Genomic DNA, 20,762 nt, shown 5'->3' with positions numbered 1-20,762 from the left:
GTTAATACAAGTGTTAATACTAGTGTTAATACTAGTGTTAATACAAGTGTTAATACTAGTGTTAATACTAGTGTTAATACTAGTGTTAATACTAGTGTTAATACAGTGGACCCCCGCTTAACGATCCCCTCCAAATGCGACCAATTATGTAAGTGTATTTATGTAAGTGCTTTTGTACATGTATGTTTGGGGGTTTGAAATGGACTAATCTACTTCACAATATTCCTTATGGGAAAAAATTCGGTCAGTACTGGCACCTGAACATACTACTGGAATGAAAAAAGTTCGTTAACCGGGGGTCCACTGTACTAGTGTTAATACTAGTGTTAATACTAGTGTTAATACTAGTGTTAATACAAGTGTTAATACAAGTGTTAATACTAGTGTTAATACAAGTGTTAATACTAGTGTTAATACTAGTGTTAATACTAGTGTTAATACTAGTGTTAATACTAGTGTTAATACAAGTGTTAATACAAGTGTTAATACTAGTGTTAATACTAGTGTTAATACAAGTGTTAATACAAGTGTTAATACTAGTGTTAATACTAGTGTTAATACTAGTGTTAATACTAGTGTTAATACTAGTGTTAACCCTTTCATTGTTTAGAAATCCAATCTGCAACTTACCCAGTGTCCAAGAATTTAAAAAAAAAAATAAAAGTTATTTTTCCTTATGAAATGGTAGAGAATTTTTTCTGAAGGTAGTAAAACAAAAAGTATGAAATTTGAGGGAAAAGTGATACAAGTGAGAATTTTGCTGACAGCGATTTTTACACAGTGGCAATTTTGCCCACTTTGAGTCCTATTTTAGGCCAATTACATTGTTCCAGTAGACCAAATCCTTAGCTATTTCACAAGCATGTCTTTCATTTTGTCAACTGAGCACAAGAAACTGCCCAATCAACTACAGTGGACCCCCGGTTTACGATATTATTTCATTCCAGAAGTATGTTCAGGTGCCAGTACTGAACGAATTTGTTCCCATAAGGAATATTGTGAAGTAGATTAGTCCATTTCAGACCTCCAAACATATACATACAAATGCACTTGCATAAATACACTTACATAATTAGTCGCATTGGGAGATGATCGTAAAGCGGGGGTCCACTGTCCAGTTTCATACAAAGTTCAAAATATTCCAATTTCAAAATAGGGTCCAGAATAAACAATGCAGGCATTCCTGGCACTAAAATAACATTTCCTCTGTTCATAAGTTATGTTTCCAGGATTTACATACGAATTCCATTTTGATTTTTATTCACACAAGGAATTTTTAATCACAAATAAATAAAAGATTTACTGTTAAGCAATACTGTAATAATTGTATAAATAATATCAGCACATTTATGAAAAAACTGAACATTTCTGCTAATTTGTGCTCACTTTTCCCCTCAAGGAAAGTTCCTTGATGTTGGTGAGGGGCTCTTGATTTAGGGAATTGGATCTGTGCTCCAGTTCCCCAAATTAAGCCTGAATGCCTTCCACATGCCCCCCCCCAGGCACTGTATAATCCTCCGGGTTTAGCGCTTCCCCTTGATTATAATACTACTACTAATGTGCTCACTTTTAAGCTATTTACAGTTCTGAAATCAATCAAATTCATCTCTATTTCTTTAATATATCTTTAATTCTATCAAATGAGATCAAGGAACTGAGAATACAACTGTAAAAATCATACGAAAATACACTACAAAGTTGCTGTTTTAAACCAAAAACAGTCACAGTTTTTTTCTCACGGACTGCATGCTGCAGGATTTTTTATATGGTGCACAGTTATCACATAGAGCCATTCTCTTATATCTAGGCCCAAATTTATCACTCACAGTTCATCTGAGTGAGCTGAGCTCGTGGTATATAACTACAGTACTGACGGTGACCACAAACCTGTTGTACTATGGAATGGGCAATGAAAGGGTTAATGCAAAGTGTTAATACTAGTGTTAAATAAGTGTTAATACTAGTGTTAAAACAAGTATTAATACTAGTGTTAAAACCCTAATACAAATGTTAATACTAGTTAATACCAGTGTTAAAACAAGTGTTAACAGTAGTGTTAAAACCTAAATACAAGTATTAATACTAGTGTCCAAACAAGTGTTAATACTAGTGCTAAACCCTTAAGTGTTAATACTAGTGTTAAACCCTTAAGTGTTAATACTAGTGTTAAAACTTTAAAGTGTTAATACTACTAGTGCATGGATTCCTCCATTATTTAGAGAGATAAATTAATGGGTAAGATAAGACAATTGACTCACCAGAATTAGCATCCCAGACATGAACAAGAGGTGATCTATCATTGATGATTGACAAGAGCGCTCCATCCTTGTCCCAGCCAAAACCTGAACACACACTGTCAACAACAACAGTAAGATGTAAGCTTTTATTTTATCCCTAGTACAATATTATCCTCTCCATGATATGTGTTATTTAGGAAATATTCAAATATTTTACAGATAGTACAGTAATATAAATTAATACAGTGTTCACTCCGGAAATATTCAAACATTTTAGATAGTACAGTAATATAAATTAATATAATGCTTATTCAGGAAATATTCACACATTTTTGATAGCACAGTAATATAAATTAGTACAATGGTTCTTAACCCCTATACGGTCCAAACGTACATATACATTCTCTCGCATAGAGCCCCAAACGTATATACAGTATACGTTTTCTTTGTCATTCATTCAACATTGCCACAATAAGCCTGAGTCGCCTAGACATGAGAGAATGGGTGTGCGCACTCACTGTGCGCCATATTAAAATAATTGGGGACACCTGAGTACCATATACTCTTTTTTCCTATTAAAAAAACTATTTTTTTTCTCCAAAAATTTGGGGCGATACGCGAGTGAATGTATATATACGTTTGGACCGTTTAAGGGTTAAGGCACACACACACACACACACACACACACACATACAAATATACCTATATATATATATATATATATATATATATATATATATATATATATATATATATATATATATATATATATATATATATATATATATATATATATACGTATATATACAGTGGACCCTCGCCTAACGAACGCATCGCATAACATTAAATTCGCCTAACGATACATTTTAACGCTAACATTTTGCCTTGGCTAACACTAAAAAACTCGCCTAACGATATTCGTTCTCGGGTACCAATTAATATCGTTAGGCGAGGGTCCTCTGTATATGTATGTATATATATATATATATATATATATATATATATATATATATATATATATATATATATATATATATATATATATATACGTATATATATATATATATATATATATATATATATATATATATATATATATATATATATATATATATATATATATATATATATATATATATATATACATATATATATAAACATACATACATATATATACAGTGGACCCCCGGTTAACGAACTTTTTTCATTCCAGTAGTATGTTCAGGTGCCAGTACTGACCGAATTTTTTCCCATAAGGAATATTGTGAAGTAGATTAGTCAATTTTAGACCCCCAAACAAACACGTACAAACGCACTTACATAAATACACTTACATAATTGGTCGCATTTGGAGGTGATCGTTAAGCGGGGGTCCACTGTGTGTATATATATATATATATATTTATATATATATATATTATATTTATATATATATATATTATATATGTATTTATATATATATATACAGCAGTGGACCCCTGCTTAACGATCACCTCCCAATGCGACCAATTATGTAAGTGTATTTATGTAAGTGCATTTGTATGTGTATGTTTGGAGGTCTGAAATGGACTAATCTACTTCACAATATTCATTATGGGAACAAATTCGGTCAGTACTGGCACCTGAACATACTTCTGGAATGAAAAAATATCGTTAACCGGGGGTCCACTGTATGTATGTATGTATGTATGTATGTATGTATGTATGTATGTATGTATGTATGTATGTATGTATGTATGTATGTATGTGTGTATATATATATATATATATATATATATATATATATATATATATATATATATATATATATTTATATATATATTTTATTTTATTTTATTTTTTTTTTTTTCAACAAGTCGGTCGTCTCCCACCGAGGCAGGGTGACCCAAAAAAAGAAAGAAAATCCCCAAGAAGAAAATACTTTCATCATCATTCAACACTTTCACCACACTCACACATTATCACTGCTTTTGCAGAGGTGCTCAGAATACAACAGCTTAGAAGCATATATGTATAAAGATACACAACATATCCCTCCAAACTGCCAATATCCCAAACCCCTCCTTTAAAGTGCAGGCATTGTACTTCCCATTTCCAGGACTCAAGTCCGACTATATGAAAATAACCGGTTTCCCTGAATCCCTTCACTAAATATTACCCTGCTCACACTCCAACAGATTGTCAGGTCCCAAGTATCATTCGTCTCCATTCACTCCTATCTAACACGCTCATGCACGCTTGCTGGAAGTCCAAGCCCCTCGCCCACAAAACCTCCTTTACCCCCTCTTTCCAACCCTTTCGAGGACGACCCCTACCCCTCTTTCCTTCCCCTATAGATTTATATGCTTTCCATGTCATTCTACTTTGATCCATTCTCTCTAAATGACCAAAATACCTCAACAACCCCTCTTCTGCCCTCTGACTAATGCTTTTATTAACTCCACACCTTCTCCTAATTTCCACACTCCGAATTTTCTGCATAATATTTACACCACACATTGCCCTTAGACAGGACATCTCCACTGCCTCCAACCGTCTCCTTGCTGCTGCATTTACCACCCAAGCTTCACATCCATATAAGAGTGTTGGTACTACTATACTTTCATACATTCCCTTCTTTGCCTCCATAGATAACGTTTTTTGACTCCACATATACCTCAACGCACCACTCACCTTTTTTCCCTCATCAATTCTATGATTAACCTCATATTTCACAAAACCATCCGCCAACACTTCAACTCCCAAGAATCTGAAAACATTCACTTCTTCCATACTCCTCCTCCCCAATTTGATATCCAATTTTTCTTTATCTAAATCATTTGATACCCTCATCACCTTACTCTTTTCTATGTTCACTTTCAACTTTCTACCTTTACACACATTCTCAAACTCATCCACTAACCTTTGCAATTTTTCTTTAGAATCTCCCATAAGCACAGTATCATCAGCAAAAAGTAACTGTGTCAATTCCCATTTTGAATTTGATTCCCCATAATTTAATCCCACCCCTCTCCCGAACACCCTAGCATTTACTTCTTTTACAACCCCATCTATAAATATATTAAACAACCATGGTGACATTACACATCCTTGTCTAAGACCTACTTTTACCGGGAAGTATTCTCCCTCTCTTCTACATACCCTAACCTGAGCCTCACTATCCTCATAAAAGCTCTTTACAGCATTTAGTAACTTACCACCTATTCCATATACTTGCAACATCTGCCACATTGCTCCTCTATCCACTCTATCATATGCCTTTTCTAAATCCATAAATGCAATAAAAACTTCCCTACCTTTATCTAAATACTGTTCACATATATGCTTCAATGTAAACACTTGATCTACACATCCCCTACCCACTCTGAAGCCTCCTTGCTCATCCGCAATTCTACATTCTGTCTTACCTCTAATTCTTTCAATTATAACCCTACCGTATACGTTTCCTGGTATACTCAGTAAACTTATTCCTCTATAATTTTTACAATCTCTTTTGTCCCCTTTCCCTTTATATAAAGGGACTATACATGCTCTCTGCCAATCCCTAGGTACCTTCCCCTCTTTTATACATTTATTAAACAAAAGTACCAACCACTCCAACACTATATCCCCCCCTGCTTTTAACATTTCTGTCATGATCCCATCAGTTCCAGCTGCTTTACCCCCTTTCATTCTACGTAATGCCTCACGTACCTCCACCACACTTACATTCTGCTCTTCTTCACTCCTAAAAGATGGTATACCTCCCTGGCCAGTGCATGAAATTACCGCCTCCCTTTCTTCCTCAACATTTAAAAGTTCCTCAAAATATTCTCGCCATCTACCTAATACCTCCCTCTCCCCATCTACTAACTCCCCTACTCTGTTTTTAACTGACAAATCCATACTTTCCCTAGGCTTTCTTAACTTCTTTAACTCACTCCAAAATTTGTTCTTATTTTCATTAAAATTTCTTGACAGTGCCTCTCCCACTCTTTCATCTGCTCTCCTTTTGCACTCTCTCACCACTCTCTTCACCTTTCTTTTACTCTCCATATACTCTGCTCTTCTTGTAACACTTCTGCTTTGTAAAAACCTCTCGTAAGCTACCTTTTTCTCTTTTATCACACCCTTTACTTCTTCATTCCACCAATCACTCCTCTTTCCTCCTGCCCCCACCCTCCTATGACCACAAACTTCTGCCCCACATTCTAATACTGCATTTTTAAAACTATTCCAACCCTCTTCAACCCCCCCACTACTCATCTTTGCACTAGCCCACCTTTCTGCCAATAGTCGCTTATATCTCGCCCGAACTTCCTCCTCCCTTAGGTTATACACTTTCACCTCCCTCTTACTTGTTGTTGCCACCTTCCTCTTTTCCCATCTACCTCTTACTCTAACTGTAGCTACAACTAAATAATGATCCGATATATCAGTTGCCCCTCTATAAACATGTACATCCTGGAGCCTACCCATCAACCTTTTATCCACCAATACATAATCTAACAAACTACTTTCATTACGTGCTACATCATACCTTGTATATTTATTTATCCTCTTTTTCATAAAATATGTATTACTTATTACCAAATTTCTTTCTACACATAGCTCAATTAAAGGCTCCCCATTTACATTTACCCCTGGCACCCCAAATTTACCTACTACTCCCTCCATAACATTTTTACCCACTTTAGCATTGAAATCCCCAACCACCATTACTCTCACACTTGATTCAAAACTCCCCATATAAAGTGCACAAGTATATAAGACATACAGGAAGATGTTCCCAAGTAGTTGTAACATAATGTTAGTAAACAACTGCTTGAGTGTAACACAAAGCCTACCCTTGACCCTCACCTTCAGCATATAAAATGCAGGATGATTTTCCACGACTTTTTTTGTGGGGAAAAAAAGCATGCCTTATATGCCAGAGAATACGGTAGATGTTTCAGGAATACAATAATGATACATTAAGTTTAGCTTATGATAATCCAATTTAGTTCAACTTCGACAGTGTTAACATTCTTTCTTCACCTTATAAGCAAGTAATAACTACTGCCACTGCAGTCTTAAGTTAGGTTCAAGCTTGCCCAAAATGCAATGCATAACTACAGCTTCTCCTCACTTAGCAACGTACTCGTTTACCAACACCTCAGACTTACAACGGGCTCTATGACCAGTATTTATACCAAAATAATGAATATTAGAGCTGATTTTCTCTATTCTGTTTATTTCAGTATACAGTACACTACTGTATAAACATTTAAAAGTATACCAGAAATGTTATAAATGGTGCAAAGGTGACATTAAAACAATATTAAAGATGGTTGACAAACCCACTACCACTGCAGTATGTTCCTCACTTAGCGACGAATTCGTTTAACGACGTGGTCTTAGGAACAGAACTCTGTCGTTATGTGAGGAGAGGCAGTATGGGCTTTCTGCAAGCACAACTGTCACTCATCACTGTACAAACATTATATCATGCTGAAATAAATCTTTATCTAAATTGTAGAAACAATAATGTGTTTGAGCAGTCATCAGGTCATCTGCCAGCTCTCCTAGTTATCACAAGTACCTTCACTGTTTGTTCTCTTTGTTCCCTTTACATTAGTTAAAATTTGTAATATCACCCCATCTTCCCTTCAAAAAGCTGCCTTCATACTGGTGAAGGCTCTTGGTCCAAGGAACTAGAGCTACCTTTATCTTTTTTCAACTGACTCTGGTTACATTTTATCCTGCAGGCAGTGTAAGACACACTAGTGGGTCTTTCCACTAGTGACTCCACCTTCCACTGCTCCACCTCATCTGTCACCAGTATATAAGCCCCCATCTCTACGAACATGCTGCATTTTTATCAAGATTGACGGACTGAACACATTGACTCCAGGCTGAGGGACTGATTACCTCAAACTCCTGATCTTTCACCTTTCTCTGTGCACTGGACAGAAGAAGTCACTGGATGGCAAAATGTTCCCAGAATAAAGATACCCAAAGGTTGCACAAGTGTCTTAATTACCACATAAAGGACTCCGCAAGGTTAACATTGATCTATGAAACCTGCATAAATAATAATAATAATAATCATAATCTCATCTGTATCATGTGTTTCTGTTAAAAATGTTAATATTTAATATACGGCATATGTTATCCTTTGCTTCAGCTACTTAAGTACAGCATTTTTTTATTAAATTACCATACTTAACATGATACAATATTTTCCTCTGCAGTAAAGATTTAGTTACATGGTGACTGTAACAAAGACAACAAAATTTTCCTTTCTATTATTTATGGAAATGCTAACAAAAATTAATAAAATGATGTAGAGACTAGAGTATAGCGTATTTTTATCTCACAAACCATACAGTGTTAGTGTATTACAGACAGAATATTTATTTTTATTAATATTAACACATCGGCCATTTTCCACCAAGGTAGGGTGGCCGAAAAAGAAAAACTTTCACCATCATTCACTCCATCACTGTCTTGCCAGAAGTGAGCTTACACTACAGTTATAAAACTGCAAGATTAACACCCCTCCTTCAGAGTGCAGACACTGTACTTCCCATCTCCAGGACTAAGGTCCAGCTTTCCAGTTTCCCTGAATCCCTTCATAAATATTACCCTGCTCACACTCCAACAGCACGTCAAGTCCTAAAAACCATTTGTCTCCATTTCCTCCTATCTAACACGCTCACTCATGCTTGCTGGAAGTCCAAACCCCTCACACACAAAACCTCCTTTACCCCCTCTTTCCAACCTTTCCTAGGCCGACCTGTATCCCGCCTTCCCTCCACTACAGATTTATACACTCTCAAAGTCATTCTATTTTGTTCTTATATATTCCAGACAGAATATATAAGAAAAAATAATTTATATCAGGAAATTTTTATTTTCTAAATGACTGTGTCACCTACACTTCATAAAATACAACATGAAAAGCATTTTAAAAACACCTTTTAGATGTTGAGAAACTCACCCTGGCAAGTGTATCTGTTCACGAAGATTGCCATGACGATCGTAGATATTGACCACCTGGTTGTACCCGGTGGAAGCTAAAAACCCTCCAGATGCTTTCTGCCAGGTGAAAAACACACCACCAGGACCGTGAGGACTTTCTAAACTGAACACACGCTGTGGAAACCAACAATGATGTTAACTGAGCAATTAAGACAACACTAACTAGGGCAAGAGGGTGGCTAGTAATGGTGATTATGATGCAGAAAGAGGACTATTTTTTTTTCGACAAACCGGCCATCTCCCATTGAGGTACTTCTCACTTCCAGGACTCAAGTCAGGATAACTGATTAAAGGATTATTATTAAGTTTAGGAGGAAGCACTAAACTTGTAGTGGTCATACAGCACATAGGGAATGGAAGACAATGGGGAGAGAAGAGACTGATTTGTGACCCTAACAAAAACAGACAATTCTTTAACATTGGACTTTGCCCATTGTTTCTGAATCAAGTGACCAGCAGATTTTGTCCTCTATCTCCAAGGTTTGTTAAATTATGAGTTTACTGTATTTTTTTTAACAAACGAGGCTTCTCCCACTGAGACAGGGTGACCTGAAAAGGAGGAAACACTTCTATAAACATTAGGTTTAGTCTGCCCAAAATGCCCTGGCATGATAGTGGCTTTCTTTGTACCTTAACAAATCAAAATTGTAATCACACATTGTAAACAATGCAAAGAAATAAAATCTTTATCCGTTTACATTTAGTAATTTATACAGAAGGGATTACTAGTCCCTTTGCTTCTGGCATTTAAGTCACCTCTTACCACACGTATGGCTGACACAGGAACAATTCTCCTCCACTTTATTAATATTATTGCTGCTACATTAAAAAAAACATTAAATCTGCATAATCATTTGAGTGAATTTTAATCACAGAGATGAAAATGATCATACTGTGCTCAATGTTTACACAAGACTATGCTTAGTGTATACATAACACTGTGCTTAATGCATACATAATACTGTTCTTAATGTTTACATAATACTGAAACTATCACTGTCTGGTGGCAGATGATGATGTAGTTATCTAACCTAACTTAAAAAACAAAACTTTAATTTTTTTATTAACACATCGGCTCTCTTCCACCAAGGTAGGGTGACCCCAAAAAAAAAAAAAACACTTTCATCATCACTTACTCCATCACTGTCTTGCCAGAGGTGTGCCTACACTACAGTTAATAAACTGCAACATATCAATAGCCCTCCTTCAGAGTGCAGGCACTGTACTTCCCACCTCCAGGACCTGAGTCCAGCTAACCAGTTTTTCTGAATCCCTTCATAAATGTTGCTTTGCTCACACTCCAACAGCACATCAAGTCTTAAAAACCATTTGCCTCCACTCACTCCTAACATGCTCACACATGCTTTTCTAAGCCCCTTGCACATAAAATGACAAAATGAGCAAAACAGTATCACAATCAAAGAGCATAAGCATGAAATTATTATTATTATTATTATGCAGATAGTTGCTGACTTATGACCCTCTGCCCCTATGACCATGAATATTTGTAAGCCTGGAAGCACAAATAAGGCCGTATGATAGTGATTCTTTATATCAAAAGAATTGATATAAAGATTATAAAGTACATAATTACAATACCTATCCAACTTAGAACCAATTCGAATTATGATCGGCCAGTCGTAAGCCAATGACTATCTGTATTTAAAAGGTGGTGGTAAAAACTCTGTGGGTCACACAACATTGGTTTAACACTGCTTTGTGATGTGTGTGCCAACTTGTGACCTTAGTGATAAACCAAGATAACATGTTCCTCAACAGGTATTTTTTTATATATTCAGCAACTTATTTATTCCATTGGAAAGGAGCACTAAATCTGTAGCGAGTCACAGCACTTTGCGGAATAGAAAACAATCAAATTTGATCCAAGAAAGGGAGGAGATCTATTCTTTCAAGTGTATGTATATACAATTTTATTTCTTATCGACAGTATATCAAACACAGTTTACATGTAATAATATTGTTAAGCACAGAAAAGCTGAGCATTTCTGACAGACTAATATTAATGCTCACATACTACATTCACTTGTTTCTTAACCCTTTGAGGGTCGACAGGCCCTCTCCGAAACTCGTTCTCAGGGTCGGCCAAATTTAAAAAAAAAAAATTATTTTCTCTTATGAAAAGATAGAGAATCTTTTCCCGATCATAAAGACACCAAAAGTTTGAAATTTGATAGAAAACTTACGGAATTATGCTCTCGCAAAGTTAGCGGTCTCGGCGATGTTTACGCATCGGCGATTTTGCCCACTTTGAGCCCCATTTTCGGCCAATTTCACTGTACTAGTCGACAAAAAACATGAATATTTCGCTAGAACTCCATTTTTTCTATCAAATGGGTGCAAGAAACCACTCATTTATGAAATTCAACTATCCAGTACAGTGGTCAGAATTTAGCAATTTTGCCAATTTCACACAAATTTCAAAAGATGCCAATTTCCGAATAGGGTCCAGAATAAACAAGAAAGACATTCCTGGCACTAAAATGACATTTCCTCTAGTCATTAGTCATGTCTCAAGGCCCCTCTTATATTCTTTTGCTTTCCACTTTGAATTTTTATTTTCACAAAAAATGTAAGATTTACTGTTATGCAGACTACTGCATTAGTGTAAAAAATGGTATAAATATTATTGGTGCACTTGTGAAAGAATATTAGACTCACCAGTTGACGTGTATTGCACGCTTGGCACGATTTGTTTACTTTTGAAGTTTGGTAAAAATCGAACATTTCTGCTACTTTGAGCTCAATTTCAAGGCACCTTTCTTTGTAAAACCAGTCAAAATCATCTCAATTTCTGTAATATGTCTTCCATTCTATAAAATGAGACCAAGAAAACTAGAATACAACAATAAATACCATACGAAAATACACTGCAAAGTCGCTGATTTATTAAAAAAAAATGGTCAAAGTTTTATTTTCTCATTATGCACTGTGTGCTGCAGGATTTTTTTTAGACTGTGCACACTGACCACATAGACCCATTCTTTCATATGAAGGCCTACCAGCTTTCTCCCACTAGATTTGAGGCCGCTAGAATTTATGAGTACTAGTACGTCAAAAACCCCTACGCGTAAGACGTACTAGTACGACGAAAACCCTCAAAGGGTTAAATTACATTCACTTGTTTTTAAATTACATTCACTTGTTCTTAAATTACATTCACTTGTTTCTTAAATTACATTCACTTGTTCTTAAATTACATTCACTTGTTCTTAAATTACATTCACTTGTTTCTTAAATTACATTCACTTGTTCTTAAATTACATTCACTTGTTTCTTAAATTACAATCACTTGTCTCTTAACCCGTAAACGGTCCAAGCAGATCTACGTTCACATGTGTAGTGCTCCAAAAGTAGATCTACTATTTTTTAAATATTTTCAAATATAACAAAAAAAAAAGTAGATCAAAGGTTTTTTACACGTTTTCAAATGTAAAAAGAAAAAAAGAAGATCTACTTTTTTTACATACTTTCAACTGTTGAAAAAACGTATATATACGTTTGGACTGTTTACAGGTTAAATTACATTCACTTGTTAGACGAAGAATGAGGGGAGACATGATAGAAGTGTATAAGTGGAAGATGAGTATTAATAAAGGGGATATTAACCCTTTGACTGCTTCAGTCGTATATATACATCTTACGCACCACTGTTTCTGATGTATTTATACGCGTAAATTCTAGTGGCTTCAAATCAAGCAGGAGAAAGCTGGTAGGCCCACATGTGAGAGAATGGGTCTGTGTGGTCAGTGTGCACCACATAAAAAAAAATCCTGCAGCACACAGTGTGTAATGAGAAAAAAAAAGCTGACCGTTTTTTTGGATTAAAACGCCGACTTTGAGGTGTATTTTCGTATAGCATTTATCGTTGTATTCTCGTTTTTCTGGTCTCACGTGATAAAATGTTAAACATATTACAGAAATAAAAACGACCTTGAAATTGAGCTCAAAGTAGCGGAAATGTTTGATTTTTACCAATGTTCAGGAGTAAACAAATCACACCACACGTCCAATACACGTCAACTGGGGAGTCTAATATTCTTTCACTAGTGCACTGATATTATTTATACCATTTTTACAATAATGCAGTAGTCTGCATAACAGTAAATTTTGTATTTTTTTGTATGAATAAAAAATCAAAATAGAAAGCAATAATAACATAAGAGGGGCCTAGAAATATGACTAATGAACAGAGGATATGTTATTTCAGTGCCAAGAATGTCTACATTATTTATTCTGGACCCTATTTTGAAATTGGCATCTTTTTTAATTTGCGTGAAATTGGCCAAATTGCCAATTTCTGACTTTATTGGGTAGTTCAAATCGGTAAACGGGCGGTTTCTTGTACTCAACAGATAGAAAAAAATGGAGTTCTAAAGAAATAGCTATGGGTTTGATCAACTGGAAGAACGGAATTGGCCAAAAACAGGGCTCAAAGTCGGCGAAATTGCCGATGCGTATATGTTGCCGAGACTAACATTGTGGGAGCGTAATTCCGTGAGTTTTCAACCAAATTTTGTACTTTTGGTGTCATTACCATCGGGAAAAGATTCTCCATCATTTCAAAAGAAAAAATAATTAATTTTTTTTTCCAAAAATTTATCGATATAGAATGACAGTTTCAGAAAGGGGCCTGTGAGAGTCAAAGGGTTAATAAGGTCTTGAGGATATCTCTCCAAGAGAGAACCCGCAGTAATGGATTTAAATTAGACAAGTTTAGATTTAGAAAGGACATAGGAAAGTATTGGTTTGGAAATAGGGTAGTTGATGAGTAGAACAGTCTACCTAGTTGGGTTATTGAGGCTAGGACTTTGGGTAGTTTCAAATTTAGGCTGGATAAATATATGAGTGAGAGGGATTGGAGTTGAGTGGGACTTGCAAATGAGTGGATAGAGTTATCAGACCTTATTTCTTGGGTAGCATTGAAAATTAGGTTGGGCAATTGTTTTGTTAGTGGGATGGATTGTAAAGGACCTGCCTAGTATGGGCCAACAGGCCTGCTGCAGTGATCCTCCTTTCTTATGTTCTTATATCATATGGAGCAGCTTTTTTTAACACAGTGGTACCTCGGGTTACGAACACCTCAAAACTTAAACAATTATGTAAGTGTATTTATATAAGTGCTTTTGTAAGTGTATTTTTGGGGGTCTGAAACAGATTAATCTAATTTACATTATTCCTTATGGGAACAAATTCATTCGGTAGCGGTACTCAGTCTTCTGGAACAATATAAATTCGTATCCCGAGGTACCACGGTACTTTAAAATTTCAGTGCTGTGAGAGTTAAGATAATTCACCAAGTATAATATATACATTACCTTATCAGAAGCCATATTCCATATATAATTATGTTATAAACATGAGCTGTGTGGTCTTGGTAGTTTTAAGATGCCATAAGAAACAATATCTGTGTCAGCTGAAGAGCTGGAAATTTGTTCTCCTGTAATGCAAATAAATCAGATTTTAATGTTTTGTTTCATGACTGCTGTACACCTCTATCATCAACACAATATTTGTATAAATTAAAAGCAAAAGTGTGCTAAAAACTAATTTTATCCAGAGTAATGTTAGGACAATGTGCAGCTTAAGTTGCTGTATTACAAGATATTTTTTTACTAGGTAATTTATCTCCTCACATGATATGTTGAAGTTTGTGGAGAAAGACTGACATTTTTATGGGATTATTAACCTGGAGGGTTAATAACCCAGAGGGTCAATAAACCACCTAAATTATTGGGAATGGTTGAAGTCCCTTGATTTGTACTCCCTGGAAGGCAGGCGAGAAAGATACATGATAGTATATACTTGGAAAATCCTAGAGGAACTAGTCACAAATTTGGACATGAAAATCACTCCCTACAAAAGCAGGAGATGCAACATCCTCCCACTGGAAAGCACAGGTGCCATGAGTACACTAAGAGACAACACTAAGTGGGCCCAAGACTGTTCAACTGCCTCCCAGCATACATAAGGGGGATTACCAATAGGCCCCTGGCTGTCTTCAAGACCTCTGGCTGTCTTCAAGATCCCTGGCTGTCTTCAAGACCCCTGGCTGTCTTCAAGACCCCTGACTGTTTTCAAGACCCCCAACTGTCTTCAAGACCCCTGGCTGTCTTCAAGACCTCTGGCTGTCTTCAAGATCCCTGGCTGTCTTCAAGACCCCTGACAGTCTTCAAGATCCCTGGCTGTCTTCAAGACCCCTGGCTGTCTTCAAGACCCCTGACTGTTTTCAAGACCCCCAACTGTCTTCAAGACCCCTGGCTGTCTTCAAGACCTCTGGCTGTCTTCAAGATCCCTGGCTGTCTTCAAGACCCCTGACAGTCTTCAAGACCCCTGACTGTCTTCAAGACCCCTGGCTGTCTTCAAGACCCCTGGTTGTCTTCAAGACCCCTGGCTGTCTTCAAGACCCCTGACTGTCTTCAAGACCCCTGGCTGTCTTCAAGACCCCTGACTGTCTTCAAGACCCCTGACTGTCTTCAAGACCCCAGGTTGTCTTCAAGACCCCTGGCTGTCTTCAAGACCCCTGACTGTCTTCAAGACCCCTGGTTATCTTCAAGACCCCTGGCTGTCTTCAAGACCCCTGGCTGTCTTCAAGACCCCTGGCTGTCTTCAAGACCCCTGGTTGTCTTCAAGACCCTTGGCTGTCTTCAAGACCCCTGGCTGTCTTCAAGACCCCTGGATGTCTTCAAGACCACTGGCTGTCTTCAGGACCCCTGGATGTCTTCAAGACCCCTGGCTGTCTTCAAGACCCTTGGCTGTCTTCAAGACCCCTGGCTGTCTTCAAGACCCCTGGTTGTCTTCAAGACCCTTGGCTGTCTTCAAGACCCCTGGATGTCTTCAAGACCACTGGCTGTCTTCAAGACCCCTAGCTGTCTTCATGACCCCTGGCTGTCTTCAAGACCCCTGACTGTCTTCAAGACCCCTGGTTATCTTCAAGACCCCTGGCTGTCTTCAAGACCCCTGGCTGTCTTCAAGACCCCTGACTGTTTTCAAGACCCCCAACTGTCTTCAAGACCCCTGGCTGTCTTCAAGACCTCTGGCTGTCTTCAAGATCCCTGGCTGTCTTCAAGACCCCTGACTGTCTTCAAGACCCCTGGCTGTCTTCAAGACCCCTGGTTGTCTTCAAGACCCCTGGCTGTCTTCAAGACCCCTGACTGTCTTCAAGACCCCTGGCTGTCTTCAAGACCCCTGACTGTCTTCAAGACCCCTGACTGTCTTCAAGACCCCTGACTGTCTTCAAGACCCCTGACTGTCTTCAAGACCCCAGGTTGTCTTCAAGACCCCTGGCTGTCTTCAAGACCCCTGACTGTCTTCAAGACCCCTGGTTATCTTCAAGACCCCTGGCTGTCTTCAAGACCCCTGGCTGTCTTCAAGACCCCTGGCTGTCTTCAAGACCCCTGGTTGTCTTCAAGACCCTTGGCTGTCTTCAAGACCCCTGGCTGTCTTCAAGACCCCTGGTTGTCTTCAAGACCCTTGGCTGTCTTCAAGACCCCTGGATGTCTTCAAGACCACTGGCTGTCTTCAAGACCCCTGACTGTCTTCAAGACCCCTAGCTGTCTTCATGACCACTGGCTGTCTTCAAGACCCCTGACTGTCTTCAAGACCCCAGGTTGTCTTCAAGACCCCTGGCTGTCTTCAAGACCCCTGACTGTCTTCAAGACCCCTGGCTGTCTTCAAGACCCCTGGATGTCTTCAAGACCCCTGACTGTCTTCAAGACCCCTGGTTATCTTCAAGACCCCTGACTGTCTTCAAGACCCCTGACTGTCTTCAAGACCCCTGGATGTCTTCAAGACCCCTGGCTGTCTTCAAGACCCCTGGATGTCTTCAAGACCCCTGGCTGTCTTCAAGACCCCTGGATGTCTTCAAGACCACTGGCTGTCTTCAGGACCCCTGGATGTCTTCAAGACCCCTGGCTGTCTTCAAGACCCTTGGCTGTCTTCAAGACCCCTGGCTGTCTTCAAGACCCCTGGTTGTCTTCAAGACCCTTGGCTGTCTTCAAGACCCCTGGATGTCTTCAAGACCACTGGCTGTCTTCAAGACCCCTGACTGTCTTCAAGACCCCTAGCTGTCTTCATGACCCCTGGCTGTCTTCAAGACCCCTGACTGTCTTCAAGACCCCTGGTTATCTTCAAGACCCCTGGCTGTCTTCAAGACCCCTGGCTGTCTTCAAAACCCCTGGCTGTCTTCAAGACCCCTGGTTGTCTTCAAGATCCCTGGCTGTCTTCAAGACCCCTGGATGTCTTCAAGACCCTTGGCTGTCTTCAAGACCCCTGGCTATCTTCAAGACCCCTGGCTGTCTTCAAGACCCCTGGATGTCTTCAAGACCACTGGCTGTCTTCAAGACCCCTGGCTGTCTTCAAGACCCCTGACTGTCTTCAAGACCCCAGGTTGTCTTCAAGACCCCTGGCTGTCTTCAAGACCCCTGACTGTCTTCAAGACCCCTGGTTATCTTCAAGACCCCTGGTTGTCTTCAAGACCCTTGGATGTCTTCAAGACCACTGGTTGTCTTCAAGACCCCTGGCTGTCTTCAAGACCCCTGGCTGTCTTCAAGACCCCTGGATGTCTTCAAGACCCCTGACTGTCTTCAAGACCCCTGGATGTCTTCAAGACCCCTGACTGTCTTCAAGACCCCTGGTTATCTTCAAGACCCCTGACTGTCTTCAAGACCCCTGACTGTCTTCAAGACCCCTGGATGTCTTCAAGACCCCTGGCTGTCTTCAAGACCCCTGGATGTCTTCAAGACCCCTGGCTGTCTTCAAGACCCCTGGTTATCTTCAAGACCCCTGGCTGTCTTCAAGACCCCTGGCTGTCTTCAAGACCCCTGACTGTCTTCAAGACCCCTGGCTGTCTTCAAGACCCCTGGCTGTCTTCAAGACCCCTGACTGTCTTCAAGACCCCTGGTTATCTTCAAGACCCCTGGCTGTCTTCAAGACCCCTGGTTGTCTTCAAGACCCCTGACTGTCTTCAAGACCCCTGACTGTCTTCAAGAAGGTGCTGGACAGGCACCTAAATCCAGTACCTGACCAGCCGGGCTGTGGTTCGTATGTCATGTTGTGTGTGGCCAGCAGTAACAGTCTGGTTGATCAGGCTCTGATCCACCATGAAACCCTCTCCAGCTATGTTCTCTTAAAGGTTTCAAGTTGTTCTCTTTAAGCTTAAGCTTTTCTCTTGAAGCTTAAGCTGTTATCTTAAAGCTTAAGATGTTTTCTTAAAACTTAAGCTGTTATCTTAAAGCTTAAGATGCTTTCTTAAAACTTAAGCTGTTATCTTAAAGCTAAATCTGTTATTTTAATGCTTAAGCTGTTTTCCTAAAGTTTTCAAGTTATTAAGTTAAAGCTTAAGTTGTTCTCTTAAAGCTTTCAAGCTGCTCTCTGAAAGCTTAAGCTGTTCCCTTAAAACTTAAGCTGTTCCCTTAAAGCTTAAGCATTCTCTGAAAGCTTAAGCTGTTCTCTTAAAGCTTAAGCTGTTCCCTTAAAGCTTAAGCATTCTCTTAAAGCTGAAGCTGTTCTCTTAAGCTGAAGCTGTTCTCTTAAGCTTAAGCTGTTCTCTTAAGCTGAAGCTGTTCTCGTAAGCTTAAGCAGTTCTCTTAAGCTTAAGCTGTTTCCTTAAGCTTAAGCTGTTCCCTTAAGCTTAAGCTGTTCTCGTAAGCTTAAGCTGTTCTCTTAAGCTTAAGCTGTTTCCTTAAGCTTAAGCTATCCCCTTAAGCTTAAGCTGTTCTCTTAAGCTGTTCCCTTAAGCTTAAGCTGTTCTATTAAGCTTAAGCTGTTCTCTTAAGCTGAAGCTGTTCTCGCAAGCTTAAGCTGTTCTCTTAAGCTTAAGCTGTTCCCTTAAGCTTAAGCTGTTCCCTTAAGCTTAAGCTGTTCTCTTAAGCTTAAGCTTTTCTCGTAAGCTTAAGCTGTTCTCTTAAGCTTAAGCTGTTCCCTTAAGCTTAAGCTGCTCCCTTAAGCTTAAGGTGTTCTCTTAAGCTTAAGCTGTTCCCTTAAGCTTAAGCTTGTTTTACTACAACATTTACTGTACCTCACTTGTAAATACTTCATATAAGTTAATATTTTAACATCCTGTATACATCACATTCACAATAATAACATTTAACATCCTCTATATATAAGATTCACAGTATTAACACAGATGTTAACATTAATACTTAACATCCTCTATATATAAGATTCACAGTATTAACACAGATGTTAACATTAATACTTAACATCCTCTATATAAAATATCCAAAATAATAATGTTAAATTTGTTAACAAAATTAAGTGTTGTGTAGCACTTGTTGGAGTGAAGTAATAATAATAAGTGTTATTAAGGTGAAGTACAGGAGTTACGAGGTTCCTGGAGGCTTAATACACTCTCCTGTGTGATGTTTCGCTCGTGGCAGTGAGCGAAACATGGCAAAAACGAAGATAAACGAGCAGGTGAGAGTCAGAGAGACAATACCAGAGAGGAATGTTTGTAAACACTGGGAAAACAAGTGACTGTTGAGGTGTAAGCTCAACTACTAGCTGCTGGACCAGCTGGACCAGCTAGTGACTAGCTGGTCCAGCTGCTGACTGTTGAAGTGTACGCTCAACTACTAGCTGCTGGACCAGCTAGTGACTAGCTGGTCCAGCTGCTGACTGTTGAAGTGTAAGCTCAACTACTAGCAGCTGGTGACTAGCTGGTCCAGCTGCTGACTGTTGAAGTGTAAGCTCAACTACTAGCAGCTGGACCAGCTAGTGACTAGCTGGTCCAGCTGCTGACTGTTGAGGTGTAGGTTCAACTACTAGCTGCTGGTCCAGCTAGTGACTAGCTGGTCCAGCTGGTGACTGTTGAGGTGTAGGTTCAACTACTGGCTGCTGGTCCAGCTAGTGACTAGTTGGTCCAGCTGCTGACTGTTGAGGTGTAGGTTCAACTACTAGCTGCTGGACCAGCTGGTCCAGCTAGTGACTAGCTGGTCCAGCTGCTGACTGTTGAAGTGTAAGCTTAACTACTAGCAGCTGGACCAGCTAGTGACTAGCTGGTCCAGCTGCTGACTGTTGAAGTGTAAGCTCAACTACTAGCTGCTGGACCAGCTGGTCCAGCTAGTGACTAGCTGGTCCAGCTGCTGACTGTTGAAGTGTAAGCTCAACTACTAGCTGCTGGACCAGCTGGTCCAGCTAGTGACTAGCTGGTCCAGCTGCTGACTGTTGAAGTGTAAGCTCAACTACTAGCAGCTGGTCCAGCTAGTGACTAGCTGGACCAGCTGCTGCCTGTTGAAGTGTAAGCTCAACTACTAGGAGCTGGACCAGCTGGTCCAGCTAGTGACTAGCTGGTCCAGCTGCTGACTGTTGAAGTGTAAGCTTAACTACTAGCAGCTGGACCAGCTGGTCCAGCTGGTGACTGTTGAGGTGTAGGCTCAACTACTAGCTGCTGGACCAGCTGGTCCAGCTAGTGACTAGCTGGTCCAGCTGCTGACTGTTGAAGTGTAAGCTTAACTACTAGCAGCTGGACCAGCTAGTGACTAGCTGGTCCAGCTGCTGACT

At 39.1% G+C, this 20,762-nt stretch overlaps 1 protein-coding gene across 2 annotated transcripts in view; it reads right to left on the bottom strand.

Moving 5' to 3' along the window:
- The window catches only part of Oseg6 (intraflagellar transport protein Oseg6), a 119,943-nt gene extending 100,111 nt beyond the window's left edge, over positions 1-19,832 (bottom strand). The window contains exons 1-4 of one of the 2 annotated variants that reach the window (XM_070104654.1): positions 19,699-19,832; positions 14,576-14,697; positions 9,199-9,353; positions 2,259-2,353 (exon numbers count right to left, since the gene is read on the bottom strand). In XM_070104654.1, the coding sequence (XP_069960755.1) occupies positions 2,259-2,353; positions 9,199-9,353; positions 14,576-14,590 (265 nt within the window). In that variant the 5' untranslated portion in view covers positions 14,591-14,697; positions 19,699-19,832. Of the gene's footprint in view, positions 1-2,258; positions 2,354-9,198; positions 9,354-14,575; positions 14,698-19,577 lie in introns of both variants that reach the window. The other variant, XM_070104653.1, reaches the window with a different exon arrangement.
- Between the last annotated feature and the right edge of the window lie 930 nt (positions 19,833-20,762).

Source organism: Cherax quadricarinatus, chromosome 93 (assembly GCF_038502225.1).
Source record: "Cherax quadricarinatus isolate ZL_2023a chromosome 93, ASM3850222v1, whole genome shotgun sequence".
Lineage (NCBI taxonomy): Eukaryota > Metazoa > Arthropoda > Malacostraca > Decapoda > Parastacidae > Cherax > Cherax quadricarinatus.
This window is presented reverse-complemented; position numbering and strand designations above follow the sequence as displayed.